General features: G+C 34.7%; 7 protein-coding genes across 7 annotated transcripts; 5 read left to right on the forward strand and 2 right to left on the reverse strand.

Moving 5' to 3' along the window:
• Window positions 1-306: 306 nt before the first annotated feature.
• Window positions 307-891, forward strand: BX664DRAFT_337005 (uncharacterized protein). Its single transcript, XM_051546145.1, has 3 exons — window positions 307-351; window positions 427-539; window positions 632-891. The coding sequence occupies exons 1-3, from the start codon at window positions 334-336 to the stop codon at window positions 741-743; spliced, it is 243 nt and encodes an 80-aa protein (XP_051397859.1). The 5' UTR covers window positions 307-333; the 3' UTR covers window positions 744-891.
• Window positions 892-1169: 278 nt separating this feature from the next.
• BX664DRAFT_337006 (uncharacterized protein) lies at window positions 1170-2223 on the forward strand. The gene is made up of 5 exons (XM_051546146.1): window positions 1170-1359; window positions 1461-1563; window positions 1624-1748; window positions 1834-1924; window positions 2003-2223. The coding sequence occupies exons 1-5, from the start codon at window positions 1205-1207 to the stop codon at window positions 2168-2170; spliced, it is 642 nt and encodes a 213-aa protein (XP_051397860.1). The 5' UTR covers window positions 1170-1204; the 3' UTR covers window positions 2171-2223.
• Window positions 2224-2320: 97 nt separating this feature from the next.
• Window positions 2321-5953, forward strand: BX664DRAFT_387183 (uncharacterized protein; the record flags this gene model as incomplete). Its single annotated transcript, XM_051549370.1, has 6 exons — window positions 2321-4065; window positions 4195-4333; window positions 4425-4608; window positions 4683-4787; window positions 4865-5682; window positions 5771-5953. The coding sequence occupies 6 exons, from the start codon at window positions 2321-2323 to the stop codon at window positions 5828-5830; spliced, it is 3051 nt and encodes a 1016-aa protein (XP_051397861.1). The 3' UTR covers window positions 5831-5953.
• Window positions 5954-5992: 39 nt separating this feature from the next.
• Window positions 5993-8244, reverse strand: BX664DRAFT_337010 (glutamyl-tRNA synthetase). The gene is made up of 8 exons (XM_051546147.1): window positions 7921-8244; window positions 7780-7852; window positions 7671-7711; window positions 7538-7585; window positions 7314-7484; window positions 6623-7263; window positions 6476-6542; window positions 5993-6413 (listed from the first exon to the last, which is right to left on the reverse strand). The coding sequence occupies exons 1-8, from the start codon at window positions 8137-8139 to the stop codon at window positions 6033-6035; spliced, it is 1641 nt and encodes a 546-aa protein (XP_051397862.1). The 5' UTR covers window positions 8140-8244; the 3' UTR covers window positions 5993-6032.
• Window positions 8245-8479: 235 nt separating this feature from the next.
• Window positions 8480-10093, forward strand: BX664DRAFT_299743 (diphosphomevalonate decarboxylase). Its single transcript, XM_051542319.1, has 2 exons — window positions 8480-8618; window positions 8727-10093. Exons 1-2 carry the CDS (start codon window positions 8580-8582, stop codon window positions 9903-9905), a joined length of 1218 nt encoding a protein of 405 aa, XP_051397863.1. The 5' UTR covers window positions 8480-8579; the 3' UTR covers window positions 9906-10093.
• Window positions 10094-11561: 1468 nt separating this feature from the next.
• Window positions 11562-12605, forward strand: BX664DRAFT_316003 (uncharacterized protein; the record flags this gene model as incomplete). The annotated part of the gene is made up of 1 exon (XM_051542707.1): window positions 11562-12605. The coding sequence occupies one exon, from the start codon at window positions 11562-11564 to the stop codon at window positions 12603-12605; it is 1044 nt and encodes a 347-aa protein (XP_051397864.1).
• A 98-nt stretch (window positions 12606-12703) lies between these two features.
• BX664DRAFT_337014 (peroxisome membrane protein) lies at window positions 12704-14564 on the reverse strand. The gene is made up of 7 exons (XM_051546148.1): window positions 14409-14564; window positions 14291-14326; window positions 13943-14216; window positions 13559-13836; window positions 13143-13446; window positions 12978-13039; window positions 12704-12908 (listed from the first exon to the last, which is right to left on the reverse strand). The coding sequence occupies exons 1-7, from the start codon at window positions 14533-14535 to the stop codon at window positions 12847-12849; spliced, it is 1143 nt and encodes a 380-aa protein (XP_051397865.1). The 5' UTR covers window positions 14536-14564; the 3' UTR covers window positions 12704-12846.
• Window positions 14565-15273: the final 709 nt, after the last annotated feature.

A 15273-nucleotide genomic window follows, 5' to 3' on the forward strand; every position in this document is an offset into this window, starting at 1 on the left:
AAAGTAGACTTTTACTTTATTAGATATATATGTAAAAAAAAAAAAAAAAAAAAAAAAAAAAAACTAAAGGATGTCGCGATATACAATGTTGGCAGTTCGTGGTTGAGCATTACGGATTGGTTGAGACACGGCCACTCGAAGATAAGAAAGGAAGCATAGTTAAAAAGAGATTTCCTGTCAGAAAACCATTTAGCGTGAGATAGAAAAATGATAGGTGTGTGCCACATTTCATTTGCACGCAAACTTTTTTATTTTGCATGTTAAAAAACTCCGGTCACTCGCGAATGGAAAAATCCAGTGTACAACTTTTTGCCTTTCTTCTATACCTTGATTATGTCCACTACCATCTTGGTTAGATTAAAAAAAAAGGGTACAATAACAACTATATGAAATAATAACACTTTTATTCGTTTTTCACTGTTATAGGATTCTTGGAATACAGCTACACCTTTTTCACCACCTGTTCCAGTGGCTCTATGCCCCTTATTGGCTTACTTTTGTATAACTGGTGGATTGGCAAGTTCTGGTTTATTTGTAGTGTAATGAAACAATATAATTCACTATTACAATATCAAAATAAAAAAAAAACACTTTAGGTACTCACTCTTGTATTTTATTTATTCTCAATCAGTCAAGGGAAACACACGCGACTTTTAAACCAGTTTCAAACAGCTTTTTTGGCCGCCATCTTGTTAGGTTTTGGTGCTATTTTCACTTCAATCTCTATTGGCATCTTTGTATAAAAATGAACCCTTCATTACAGATGCTTCCTTTCTTTGTTTTTTTATCAATAAAAATTCATCATTTTTCTTTATATGCGGATAATACTATTTCAATAAATACAAGAAATATACAAGATGTTTTTGTTATGAATACAATAATAAGAATATGCAAGTAAACTATACTACAAATAATATCTTGTGCATGTTTTATGGATGTTGATGATAATGTTGCTGATGATACTGACGTATGGATTTCCTTATTGGAGTTCTGGTGTAGCATCCTACCCAAAAAAAAAAGTGGGAATTAGCGTCACATCGAATTTTACAGAGTGTGAAACAAGAGAATTCTCAAAAAAGCGAATGTTATTGGCCAATTTGATCATAGGAGGATGAAAATAAAGAATTTCCTTTACATTTTCAGTAGGTGCAAGTGTTCAACTTTTCCGACTTTTTCTCTTTAACAAAACATACCATATAGTAAAATGAACGAAACTGAAGGATCCAGTATATCGAAATCAGTATCAGAGTTTTCCACGTCAAATAATAATATATCAGTACACTCTACAAAGAATAAACGCCTCGAAAAACTGGATACTCTGTATACCAAATATGTAGATCATATTTTGGAACCTTTTAGGTAAAAAAAAAGGCGTGAACGAAAGGAAAGATCTTTTTTGAAAAGATCCTTTTTTTAAAGTCATTATTCTAAGTCCTTTCTTTTTTTTTTTTAATTGTCAGCGATGAAGTCTTATCAAAATATTTTATTGAATTAGAATTGAAAGAAGCTGATGTTGCCAATGCTTCTAAACAAACTACAGAATACATTCGAAAACGATTGACTGTAAGTGAGGTTTTGTTCCTTACAAACTAGTTTATTTAGTTTTAATATATATTGGATTAGGATGCCTATACTACCCTTAAAGAAGAAGAAAGCATAGATAGTAAATTGAAAGCTATGGACGTACTTATCGAAAATTCTAATACTCAAGACGACTCTTCGATACTTGCAAACGGTGCCTCGACGACGTAAGCGAAAAAAGAAAAATAGATGGATCAAATGGATGAAAAGAAATAAAACTAGAGAAGAGATATTGATTGATTTTCTCTTTAGAATGGTACCACGTTCTACTCAAGTTGTACGCGCTCACATGTACAAATTGAAACGAGAGGAACTTCAACGTTTATGGGATTTGCGTGACAAGGTAAATGATAAAAAAAAATGCTAATTATCTTTTCCCCATCAATAATGAAATTGTATTCTATGCCTTTTTTTTTTTTAGTTACGTGTTGAAAATCAGACCAAGATGGATGCGATCACCGAGAAAAAGAACATATTATTAAGTCAGCGGATACATGACACGAGCATACCTCTGTTAACATCATCATCATCAGAAATAGTATCAAAAATTGGTTCTGATGAATCTCGAATGGATCGATTTTTTTCTTGAAATTCTGTATTCCAATAATAATAATAATAAAAAGATTATCATTCAAACCCTTTCCATGCTGGCTTTTAAATACTAAAGAAAGATTTTTTTCCCCCTTAAGAAAACAAACAGAACAAAAAAAAAGCTTTTTTTTCTCGAGAAGACTTCATTATGAAGAAAAACAAAACTAAGACAAAAAGCGATGTTCTTCGTGTAGACCATCGTACTATTTTGAAAGAAATTGGACGTATCGGTCAGTGTCAAGCAGGTTCAGGAAGTCCTTACTGTCGCGAATGGACTCTTCTGATCTATAAAAAACAGCTAAACGGAAAGCAACAAGAACAATCAGAAAATATGCCTGTTCACCTGAACAATACTATATTAGCTGGCAAATATTCTATTCCTATTGTTGACCCCACACTCAACGAGAACTTGCGAAAATCTATCTCACTTGACGTTTTTGACAATAGTAGTAACGTCGCTACTATTATAAACAACAAGAATACTTCAGCCGCGGTGAATGATATTGTAGATCATCTCAAACAATGCGTATCTGCTTGTAAACAATGGTTGCATATGCCAAGTAGACTAACGGCACTGCCAGTGCTTTTCCAACAACTTGAGTTTGAATCTGTTTTACCGACACTGCAACTCCCTTCCAACGAAGGATATGCACAGTTACTCCAAAGTCTTATTTGTGATCGCCAAGGAGTGTCTCTCTCTGTAGAAAAATTATCGTTACTTGCAAAAGTGGAAAGAGTAAGGCATTCACCAAAGTTCCCTTATATCGATCAATTGTGTAGCGATCCAGATCTTGCTCAAGAGACCTTTTTGCCTCCTGCCAATTTGGAAGTCGAACGTGCCATTATAAACGAAAGTACGACAAACGCTATCAAAATGGAATTAGAAACTTTGCAATCAAACTTGAATGTTTGTTGGCATCACCTAATCGATTTCATGAGTACAGTTGACAAAATGGGCGATAGACTGAATAATTTGATCGGGGAAGGTTTAGACAACGCGATGAATGAATTAGTGGCACAACAAGATATTGTTCCCTTTCAAACGTTTTGGACTCCTCTTGTACCTACTTTTAAAAAGAAAAAACCGGATGGAACTACTCCTATGGCGGATGAAATAGATAAGGCATTCTTGGGTTATATGGACCGAATCATGGAAGCTACTGGTGAATTTTACAATACATTGGTGACTTTTCTTGTAACTGACCTTCCTCAATTTGAGCAGACATTTTCAGAGGCTGTAATGACCATGGTGAAATCTATGAAAGGCCGCATTGAAGGAAACGCAGCTTTTTCGGAACAAATGCGTCGATTTTATGGGGAAAACGGAATGAAAAAATTGAATATTAAAGACATTGCCACAGGTCTTAAAGAGCATAAGGATGGTATCAACAAGGTAGTCAATCATGTTAAGGAACTGGCGAAAAGTAAGACGATGGATCAAAAGGGGGATGTAGATCGACTCAAAGATATGTATATGCAAGAATCACAACCTACCATTGGAGGAAGACTCGAAAAAGTCACTCAGAAAGAGTTTCGCAAGCAACTGAAAAAGATTGAACACCGATATCAAACTTTGCGCCAACATCTTCGTTACGAGTTACATCAGACTTTATTTGCTGCTATCGATGGGATTATCAAGACCAGTATAGCATCAATGCAGGCATTGATGATGGAAGGCGAAATCATGGAAGCAATTACTATCAATGATCGAGTGGTATTCTTTTGTTCTCAGCACAAATCAATGCTAAAGAAGAAGGATGACTGGCAAGAGATGTTGAAACACGGTGTATCCAAAGGACAACAAGAATTGGCTAATTTGATTGCTATCCTGATGATGGCAGAAGGTGGACGTTTAGTATCTGATATCGAAGCCATCAAACGAGAATCAGCATTGTTACAATCATTCGGGAAAAAGCAGCCATCAGTTACAGACAGCGATACTTCATCTTCATCCTCTCTTCCTACAGCCATCATCACAGCAACAACAACAACAACGACAGCAGCAAAAGCAAAAGCAAGTAGTGATTCTGCCAAAGTTGCTACAGTTAGTTCAGCAAAAAAGAAGAAAGATCGCAAACAGTCAACTATTTCTGACATTCCATCCTCGCCTATCTTAGTAACCAAGAAGGACTTGCCACCTGCCGAAAAAAAGACTGAAATGGTAATAGAGAAAAAAAATCAAATAAATGATTTATATTAGAGTTAACTAACAATCAATCATTTTAAAAACCTTTTATCAATACGATTTTAAGATGACATCCTCTGGCGCACCTCCCTCTGAAAATACTATCGATCAACGATTACCAAAAGATAATTCTGTTCCAAATTCAGTAGAAATCCCAATCAACCGAGGAAAAGAGGATCGTCTAGCAAGCGATGATGCTAAATCCAAGTCAACCACTGAATCATGGGTCACAGTGGAAACCACCAAACAAAGTATGTTACTTGGCACGATTCTTTTACTAATTCAATTGATTAAATTACTCATACATTATTTGATTTTCGTTTAGAATCATCTAGCAAGAAAGTTCATATAACACCATCCTGTGACGATAGCGATAAATCCATGATAAATAAGGATACATCTAGCATACAACAGCAGGAACAACATGAAGGTAATTTTTTTTTTTTTGTGTGCGTTTTTGCTTTTTCTTTTTCTCAGTCCTAACATTTTCATTTATTGATATATCAGAGCAAGCCACATTTACTGACAATAACAATACCAATGAATCTACCAGTTCTTCCAAATGGGCAAGATCATCAGCACGTAGAGAACCGACAAGAATGGATGAGCGGTCTACTGGAAATGTCAACAAACAAAGACAATACAACAACGATGATACAACCACGTATACTGCTAATTATGAGACTTCTAATGATGAAAATACCGTTGAGCACAACATTGTGAACATATCTATCAATCAACTGATGACAACTCCTCCAGACGTTGAAAATAAGAATAGTTACCAACCTTCCGATATACCTGATACGAACTTTCAATCCCAACAATTGCAACAGCATCACCCTCTGAATGACTTGAGTCAGAGCCAATTAGTGGATATGGTCCATAGCCTACGTCAAGAGAATGATCAACTAAAACAGTCGTTCATGTCTATGCAACAAACAATGATGATGACTATGAATATGGCGAAAGAACGGGAAGAACAGGTCATCCAGTTGTGCAATGCTCAAAAACAAGCGGATTTAGAAGAAGCTCGTTTATATGTACTCTCTTTGCAGGAAAGAATCAAGGATTTGGAAACTCAGCTCCAAGCATCTAAAGCACAAAAATCTACCAGTGCCTTTGTTAATCAAGATTTATTTGCTGATTATCGTGAGGGAATACGAGTGGATGGCACTGACAAAACATCATATCATCATTCACGTCAACATAACAACTATCATTTTAGTCATCCGCGAGGCCAAGGGAAAAAAGGTTATTGGAATAAGAAACCTATTGTGAAATGTAGCAACTGTGGCGAATCTGGTCATGAAAGTGGTGCATGCAAGGTAAGGACAGAAGAAAAAAAAAAAAAAAAAGCTAATAATATCATTCTTTGTTTTTTCTAACTTTCTTTTTAACCATTGTCTAACTTAGGATCCTTGCCGATACTGTAATAGTTTTAGTCATCTCTCTGAAGCTTGTCCACAAGCTTGATCACCAGAACTGGTCCTCGTGCTTTTAAATTTGAAAAATACAATACATTAAAACTTTATATCAATGAATTAAATATGTTCAAGTTCAATAAACTCTTAGGAAATGAAAAGTCTAAGAAATAAGAAAACAAACTTGTTTTAATCGTCTAATATTATGTACATTCTTTATTAAAAAAAAAAAAAAAAGGTTATCATAAATGAGGTCATTTTGAAGAGCTATTTTCATTAATGAATTTTTCAAGGCGATCAATACAAGTGATTTGTCCCAGTGTATGCATTGTTTCGGCGACTCCTGCGCCTACTTTGGTACCTGTCATAACATAACGAAGGGCCATCATCATATGATTCCCATTTATTTTGTGAGATTCAGCTGTTTCATGTATCCATTGTTTGATCCTTGTTGGTCCTTCTTCAAAGTTCACCTTTTGAAGAGTATTGAATGTCACTGATTTGTCTAGAAGAAGATCAATAACATTTGTTTTTAACTTCTTTCTCAGATCCATAGCATCTTTGGTTGTATAATCCGGTTCCAAAAAGTAATAAATGCAAAGTGTTGGAATATCGTTTACATTACGAATACGATCCTATAGAAGAGAGATAGAAAAAAGGATTATCATTCAAGAATTATTTACTAATGTATCCATACCTTGACCGTTAAAATGACCTGACTCAAGTAAGTGGGAGAAAGTCGATATTCTTCTACATAGTTTATACTAATAAAATAGATAGTACATCGTATTTGAATATCAATGCAAAAAAGGTGATCATCACCATCACAAAAATTTTTTTTTACCTTTCAGCTAAATGTTCTTGAATAAGAGGTGTCAACAATTTCACTAAGCTCTGTAATCCTTGGGTTGTTTGTGTTCTTTTTAATAAATGTTGTTTATTAATCCAAGACAGTTTTGCAGGGTCTACCACCGCACCTGATCGATGAAGATGATCCAGACTAAATTGCTGAATAAGTTGATCCATATCTAAAATTTCATCTTGCCGTTCAATTTCACTTGATAATTGACCCTTTGGATTGTCGTTCGAGGTATTTTGGTGAGGATGCCATCCTAATAGAGCTACAAAGTTATTGACAGCTTCAGGAAGGAAGCCTTTTTTGATATACTGTTCGACATGAACATCTCCTGATCTCTTGGATAATTTGGTTCGATTATCATTTAAAAGTAGAGGAAGATGAGCAAATTCAGGAGGAGTCCATCCAAAGGCTTTATATAATAAGATATGTTTTGGTGTTGATGAAATCCATTCTTCTCCTCGTAAAACATGAGTGATTTTCATTTGATGATCATCCACCACATTAGCCAAATGATAGGTAGGAAACCCATCACTTTTTATCAAAATAGTATCATCCAAAACAGTATGTTGAAATTGTAATTTGCCATGAACATGATCTTGAAATTCAATCATACCTTGCCAGGGTACCTATCAATTCCTATTTGAGCTTAAAGATTATATTAAACTTACACACTTACATTATGCCGAATAGTATATGGTGTTTTTTTATCCAGATAAGATTGTATTTCCTCAGAAGTCAAATGAGAACAATGCTTATCGTAACTTGTTACACAACCCTGCTTCTTTCTTGTCTCCCTGATCTTTTGTAATCGTTCTGGTGAACAGAAACACCGATAAGCGTGTCCATTCTACAAGGATCTATGTTAATATAATTCTATACAGTCACTCTTCTTGCTCTTACTTTGATCAAAGTATCGCTATATTGACGATACATTTCTGTACGCTGTGACTAGAATAAAGTGATAAAGTATTTAGTTTTCATGCCTAACCCCTCACTCGGTTTTTTTTTTTTTTTTTTTTTTTTGTATTATTACTTGAAAATAGGGTGCATATGGTCCTCCTTCCAAAGGTGGTCCTTTACAAAAAGAAAAAGAAAAAAAGGATGAATGATACTTTTTGTGAAAGTTATTAAAATAAGTATACCTTCGTCGGGATATATCCCAGCCCAAGAAAGACTAGATATAAGTTTTTCAACAGCACCGGGAACGTATCTTGTCTGCTCGTCATAAAAGGAAAAAGTTTAAGTCCAAAAGAAAAAAACATATCATTCTATTCAATATGTACCTGATCAGTATCCTCAATACGCAGAATGAACTGACCACCTGTTTGTTTGGCTAGTAAGTAATTATATAAAGCAGTCCTTAGACCACCTAAATGAAGTTGTCCTGTGGGACTTGGAGCAAATCGGACTCTGACAGGTGGTAAACTAGTATTTGCTACAGTTTGATAAAACCTCCGGTACGGTAAGGTACTGAAACGATAGCATAGATTGAAAGACACCATCCCATCAAAGCAGTAGAAAGGAAAAATATAAAAACAGTAGCAATGTCAAAAACAATCTATCCCCCCTGGGTTTAAACCTTTTTTTTTTTTTTTTTTTTTTTGTTTCCTTCAAATCCTTGTGGCAAAACGACTGCGATAAAAAAATCAAACTCTTTTTTATAGCAAAACTCAGTTTACGGCCTATATGATTGAGGAAAAACTGGTTTTTTTTTTTTTTTAATTACTCCTTAAAATCCATGTGACTCTACTCGATGGCAGTACCGAAAAAAAAAAGAGAAAGAACACGTTTGAGAAAAAAAAAAAAGAAAAAAGAGAAAAAAAGAAAAACAACAGAGAAGTAACCCTGGGATTGAAAATCGTTATAAAAATTTGATGTTTTTGAAACTACGTCTCGTATCCCCCTTTTCTTTTTATCATCTTTCATCTACTTTTTTCAAATCATGGCATCTGTCACTTGTACTGCTCCTGTTAATATTGCTGTAAGAAAGAAATAAAGAAATAAAAAAAAAAATAGAATAATTTATATTGATTGATAAATGAACCATTTTATTTCATTAAAAAAAAAAATAATAAACTCGAACATAAAGGTCGTCAAATATTGGGGAAAACGTGATACTCAATTGATCTTACCTACAAACGATTCTCTCTCTGTTACTTTATCTCAAGATATACTTCATAGCAAGACAAGTATTAGTGCCAGTAAGGAATATACACAAGACAGACTTTGGTTAAATGGAAAGGAAGAAGATATCACAAACAACAAGCGTATGCATAACTGTTTCCGAGAAACGCGTGCACTTCGAAAAAAAATGGAAGAACAAGACTCTAGTTTGACACCTTTATCTACCTATTGTCTTCATGTATGTTCTGAAAACAATTTCCCTACTGCTGCTGGTTTAGCTTCTTCCGCTTCAGGTTTAGCTGCTCTTGTCTTCACTTTGGCCAAACTCTTTGATTTGCCAATTTCCATGTCTGATTTATCACGTATTGCTCGTCAAGGATCTGGTTCATCTTGTCGTTCATTATTTGGTGGATTTGTTGCTTGGGAAATGGGTGATCAAGAAGATGGATCAGATTCTCGTGCTGTTCAAATTGCTCCAGATACTCATTGGCCTGAACTCGAAGCATTGATTTGCGTGGTGTCAGATGCTAAGAAAGGAACTTCATCTACTTCTGGTATGCAACAAACCATTGAAACCAGTCGTTTGATGAAAGAACGATTACAATTAGTACCTGAACTTATGGATGCTATGACAAAGGCCATTCTTGATAAGGATTTCCAATCTTTTGCTGAACTAACTATGCGTGACTCAAATCAATTCCACTGTGTTTGTTTGGATACCTTCCCTCCCATTTTCTATCTCAACGACACTTCTCGTGGTATTATCAAATTAATTCATGAGTATAATGCCTCCTATGGTACTTACAAGGCTGCCTACACTTTCGATGCTGGACCAAATGCCGTGATTTATGCTCCCAAGGAAAATATGAAGGAAATCGTTCAAATGATTGCTCATTATTTCCCTCCCTCTGAAGAAAAGAAGTCCACTTACTTTACTGATCCATACCATCTTTTTGAAAATGGAAAACTTTCTGGAGATCGACCTATTATCAATGACAGCTTCAATTCTTCTGTCATTCCCGTTTACCCTGCTGGAAGTGTGGGTCGTCTACTTCATACCAAAGTCCATGATGGTCCTCGTGTCTTATCCAATGATCAATCTTTATTGAATGCCGAAGGTATTCCTAAAAACCTGATCCAGTAGTCAAAACTTTGCCATCGCCCTTTTTTTTTTTTATCCATTTTATACTTTATAATATTATAGTTTATTTATTTCCACTATTTTAGTTTTTGCTTTCTTTTCTTCTTGTCTTTTTATATAAAATACTTCTACTTATTTACCTTATATAAAAAAGCGAATGTTTATACTCATACCTACTTACAAAAAAAAAGGGAACATTAATAATTATAACTTGTTACTGTATCTAATAACTTGTCAATTTCTGAATTTTTGTTGGTACCAATTGATTGCCTTGAACATTTAGTTCCACTTTTTTCTTTGTAGGAAAAGAATATTCTTCCAATTTTTCAACGATCTCAACGATTTTAACCAACCAATCGAATCGATCAGTCAGACAAATAATCAATCAACCAATGTCTGTAGTCTCAAAAGGGTATTGACGATCATTGGAGAGCTACTTACAAGCAGTCTGCACCTACTACATAGTTACATTAACAGCCGCAGCTATAACAATGATAATATCACGATAACCGTCAGAGTAGGCAACATCATGTTACACTGCGAGTTCGTGGGTCAACAACAAAACTCAAAGCCCAACAACCAAGATTACTCTTATTGTTTTCTTCCCTAAAAGAAAGCTAAGATCTGATACTTACTGATCTTTTGAACCCTTGACTCTAGTGCAAAATCCGCTAGTGTGCACAATGCTTTTTCGTGTGCCTGTTGTAACAAATGTTCATTATCCTTCAACTGCATTTTCTGTATCAGAATACCATCCCCACGATTTTTTTGTGATTATCTGAAATGAGCCACTGAGAACATACCTGAGGTTCATAATCTAAAGGTTTTAACTCATCTACTCCATAGTAATACACATGATGCATGGCAAGAATACATAATGCAAGTTGATAAGCATCTTAATAGTATACAGTAAATACTGACACTCCTATTAAATTTTAGAAGGTGACAACAGAAAGTTTGAAAGGAGAAGCCCCAAAGAAAAGGATAGAAAACAAAAAAAAAATAATTTTTTTACAAGGAGGGTAGAGTCTTGTTTTTAGGAATATGGCAATTCATCACGCGAGTATCTAACATAGAATGTTTGATGATCCGATAATGGAGATTAGGTTTAGTTGACACTTTACCCATAAAAGGGTCTGCAGGATTTATTCCTTTTTCTCTTTAACAAAAGTTTTTATAATAAAATTATTTCGTTTTGTCTCGCTATTTATTTTGACTTGCCATAAGAAGGCGATAACTTCTGCAATGCTGCTGTATCTCTCTCTCTAGCACCTGTAGGGGTTCATCTTACAGACAGTATGTATTCATGGCTTTTAGAAGACAGACAATCTTTCAACGTCGATTTCCTTCTCAAATGTTTATAGAGATCATAATTTAAGCTCCTGCAATAGGGTTTGGAAGGAGATCAACCTCTCTTTTTTGCTCTGCATTGTAGATTTCTCCTCTCTACTTCTGCATCCCTTTTTTGGGACATTAATTTTTTCTTCCTCCCCCCGCTTTGCAGATTTCTCCTCACTAGTTCTATCTTCTGGGAGATCGTCTTTTTAATATAAAGTGCTATTCTTTTTCTCTTTGCGGACAATCTTTACATTTTTTACTGCTATAATTTTTGGTTAATTTAAAAAGCTCCCAAAAACAACAACAACAACAATCTTATTAATGTACGACATGAAGAAGATTATATTTGTTTTGTTTTTGATCATTGAGTTCTGTTGTGCTGATACTGTGTTGGGTGGAGTAGTGGACTTTAAGCCTAGTTGCTATATTCATGGTGATATCCCAGCCAGTATGTTAATCGAATACAACGGTGTTTTTAATAATGAAACTATCCGTATCTTGGAGAAAGAAGCTGATCCGTTGGGCATTTATTACCATGGTGAAACCAGACTTCAATATAAAACGTATAAAACGGCTTATACGCCTGAATATACTAATAACGCAATAAGCCATGAATTCAGATTTGCCAATCGCCGCACCAATATGGTCCAAATAAGTCTTAGACGAGGTATCAAAATGATAAGATTTCCCTTCTCAAGGCTTGGTCAAAGATATGGCTGGTATGAAGGCGTGCAGATAAGAATGACAGAGGATCTTGTCGTGAAGTTAGGGGAGAAATATAGGAAAGATCCAGCCAATAAATGGAAAAGCATCCCAGTGGGCCCTCCCTTCGCAGAACCCGGTTCGATGGTGTTTCCTAAATATGATGTGGAATACCACGGAGCTAACGGGACAATTTCGCGAAATATCGACTTAAATATACGTATCCCTTGTTTGATTGCGTATGGTCTCATTCCCTATGACAGAAGAACTCAAGACAGTCAACTTATAAATTGCATGTATCTTACAGATACTGGATATAGAAAAGACGACCCGGTAACAGAAAATTCAAGCTACAAAGCATCTGTAGAGGTGGATAACTGTGAACATGATACTGATAATGTAGCAAAGCTCCGACCACCGCCAACAAGTATCGAAGAGAAACTATTCGAGTATCTGAAAGATCTCGTCCTGATGGGGGTATCACACATTCCATTTGTAGGTCCTTTTATTGCCGTAGGCATAGACGTGGCCTACGAATACGTACAAAACAAACCACGTATGGAAGAACTTCTGGAAAAAGCAGGTGTTGATGCGTCGAAAGCGTCATACGAAATCATTTTTGATGAATTGCTTTCCGTGCTTAAGAAAGGGGTTCGTAAATAAAATTAGTTCGAATCAGTGTATGATGTTTTAAAAAAGGCTTACGAGTAAGGCTGAAGCCAAGACGGTACTTATAGTTTATTTATTTCCACTATTTTTTTTTTTTTTTTGAATAATAAATACGTTTTTATTTCCAATACTATGTGATAGACTAAGATTTAGTTACTGTTATCTTTATCAGCTCATTTCTATTTTATCTCTACCGATGAAAATAATTACATCATGATAAATTTGACAGCATTATCTAAGAACCAGAAGTATAAAAGTAACACTGTTCCCAAAATGGACGGTAGTCATTGATAGCAGCTGTTTTTATCCACATATAATGAAAGAAGTTAAGTAGAGTCCAATATTCAGTTTTTTTTAATGACTTACTTGTGATAATAGAAACCAAAGGTTTATGCTCAGTCGCGTTGCATAAAGTATCTAGAATATGTCTAACAAAAAGAAATAAATTATATGATCATTATAAAGATCAAAGAGTGGTGACTTATCTTCTCCCTTATTTTTTTTTTTTTTTTTTTTGGCTTGTGATGTTACCTAGTAAACTTAGAGTATAATGGTCCGCGAAGAAGATAAAAGAAAAGTAAATAATTTCGTCGTTTGGATTCCTCCTTTTCTAACGGTGACATATTTTGTGTGTATCTCAAAATCATTGCCAGTATATCCATGCTAAACGAGATGATCCATGGTTGCCAGTAATTTTCATCGTCCTTTTCTGTCCATTCCTCTTCCGTTAATGTTTCTTCTCCAAAACTTTCCTTTCCGTCAGTGACAATGCTACTATTATTATCACTAATTTGCGCCTTTGGATGTTGATAATGTTCTTTGTTTAGCAGCAATACTAAGTACAAGTCAAAGACAAGAAAAAGAAAAAGAGTAAAGAAATTATGATCAATATATATATATTCCTTTTGATTTTTCAAGGGAACATCAACATATATTAAATCACATACCATAGATAAGAGGACGAGAAATCCATAATAATTCTGATAAATGGCCCAATTTTGAGGTTTGACTTGAATTTTTGGTAACTATCTGAGGATTGTAATAGAGAGAGCGATTGGAGGAAGAAGGCATACCAATGCGGGTATCTAAATGCCCTAACTCAATTTTATCTTCACCTGTTGTATCATACTCCAATGTAGTTGGGTCTATATTGCGAATGAAATGAGTAGGATGTAACACCATTTTTTTTTGTGAGGTATAATATAGAATTAATCGCATGCACATTCTAAATTTGTATATTACACATCGATAAAAAAAAAAAAAAAGAAAAAGTTCATGTCAATTCAAATCAAGTGCTATGGAAAGAAAAAAGGAATCTACCTCGTACTTACTTTATGGCCTCTATGACAGTGATATGACGCCAACGCAACCTTGAACCATTTTCTTTTCTAGCCACTAACATTTCCCATAGTATTTCCGAGTAAGATACTAAACTCAGTATCAGTGAAGTAGCGCGATATGCTTTTGACCGCCTAAAATGAAATTGAATATGACGATTGAAGGCGAAACTCTCCTCTGGAGGGATATCGTCTTTGCTATTTTTGTTGGCAGTGCGCATTAAATAGTGAGTATTGTATAATGATACCAGATTAAGAGTAGTCAAAACTAAAGGATAGGCAATAAAAAAAAAAAGGTCAAAAATACTATCTCAAACCGTATTTTGTTCTTTGATATTTTACTTGTTTGAGAGCAAAGGTCTCCTTCAGATACTCGTCCTAATCATACACACAAAAGAAATATATGTGATAAGCCTATTTGCCAACTCCAGCACTAGTGGCTACCCCTGAAAAAAAATACCTGGTAGAAGAAGCGATAATGCTCTTAGCAAGTCTTCAGCTTGTTCTATTCTTGATGTGTAGCCTCTATGTATATTGTGATAATGATGTATTGCTCCAGTGAAATGTAATAAATTATTTGGTAACATCTTTTTTTTTTTGTTGTTGTTAAAAAAAGGGGAAAGAAGTATGTTGTAATATCTACATACAAATTAATACAAGTGCACGAAAAGGTCAAATGACGGAGAACTAACCTTGTTTGCAATCATCAATTACCATATCTGGTACAGCAGAAAGATGATTGATAAAACCGTAAAGCACTTTATTCAATTGTAACCCAAATTTTATTCTTTTTATTTTTTTTTTTTTATCTTTATGCTCATCTTTTTTTTTATGGACTGCACTGTAAAAAGTTAGAGCTTATCGCTCTAGTGGAGAAGGTCCACTATAAGGGCGGCAATACAGTGATTTTTTCCATTTCACTGAAATTAAGCATATCTTGTCGCAGATTTTGCACACGTACGTTGTTAACTATTTCCAACCAGTCAGTCTTCTGCAGACTAAATCCAGAGCATTAGATGGCAATTGAACAAACCAAGAGAACCAGTTTTCAAGGACAGTCAATAAAATTAAATTAGCAATAGTCTCTTTTTTTTCTTCTCCTCCACTTTTTCTTCTTTTGTCCCTTTTTTCTTCTCAAGTTGTTTGGGGGGGAAAGAATATAAAGATAAATATCAGCACAGGCACAAAGACGACCATCTATTTTTTAAAATCTTTTTATTTTTTAGTTCAAGGCATGAATAAAAAGATTCAAAAAAGAAAAAATTTAAAAGAAAAGAAAAAAAGAAAAAGAGGAATAAGTGGCGCCTTGACCCGGTAAACTAAAC

The sequence above is a fragment of the Halteromyces radiatus genome (assembly GCF_025201355.1).
Source record: "Halteromyces radiatus strain CBS 162.75 chromosome Unknown BX664scaffold_6, whole genome shotgun sequence".
Classification (NCBI taxonomy): domain Eukaryota; kingdom Fungi; phylum Mucoromycota; class Mucoromycetes; order Mucorales; family Cunninghamellaceae; genus Halteromyces; species Halteromyces radiatus.

What these genes read in the sequence shown, in the direction of transcription:
- BX664DRAFT_337014 (XM_051546148.1), bottom strand. Translation starts at nt 14,535, where the DNA reads ATGTTACCAAATAATTTATTACATTTCACTGGAGCAATACATCATTAT. An exon ending in AGACCTTTGCTCTCAAACAA is followed by an intron (nt 14,217 to 14,290) that starts GTAAAATATCAA and finishes CCTATCCTTTAG; the next exon opens with TTTTGACTACTCTTAATCTG. An exon ending in ACTGTCATAGAGGCCATAAA is followed by an intron (nt 13,837 to 13,942) that starts GTAAGTACGAGG and finishes ATACAAATTTAG; the next exon opens with AATGTGCATGCGATTAATTC.
- BX664DRAFT_337005 (XM_051546145.1), top strand. An exon ending in AGTTCTGGTTTATTTGTAGT is followed by an intron (nt 540 to 631) that starts GTAATGAAACAA and finishes ATTCTCAATCAG; the next exon opens with TCAAGGGAAACACACGCGAC.
- BX664DRAFT_337006 (XM_051546146.1), top strand. Translation starts at nt 1,205, where the DNA reads ATGAACGAAACTGAAGGATCCAGTATATCGAAATCAGTATCAGAGTTT. An exon ending in ACATTCGAAAACGATTGACT is followed by an intron (nt 1,564 to 1,623) that starts GTAAGTGAGGTT and finishes ATATTGGATTAG; the next exon opens with GATGCCTATACTACCCTTAA. An exon ending in GCAAACGGTGCCTCGACGAC is followed by an intron (nt 1,749 to 1,833) that starts GTAAGCGAAAAA and finishes TTTTCTCTTTAG; the next exon opens with AATGGTACCACGTTCTACTC.
- BX664DRAFT_337010 (XM_051546147.1), bottom strand. Translation starts at nt 8,139, where the DNA reads ATGGTGTCTTTCAATCTATGCTATCGTTTCAGTACCTTACCGTACCGG. An exon ending in GTATTGAGGATACTGATCAG is followed by an intron (nt 7,853 to 7,920) that starts GTACATATTGAA and finishes TATGACGAGCAG; the next exon opens with ACAAGATACGTTCCCGGTGC. An exon ending in AGGTCATTTTAACGGTCAAG is followed by an intron (nt 6,414 to 6,475) that starts GTATGGATACAT and finishes TCTCTTCTATAG; the next exon opens with GATCGTATTCGTAATGTAAA.
- BX664DRAFT_299743 (XM_051542319.1), top strand. Translation starts at nt 8,580, where the DNA reads ATGGCATCTGTCACTTGTACTGCTCCTGTTAATATTGCT. An exon ending in CTGCTCCTGTTAATATTGCT is followed by an intron (nt 8,619 to 8,726) that starts GTAAGAAAGAAA and finishes TCGAACATAAAG; the next exon opens with GTCGTCAAATATTGGGGAAA.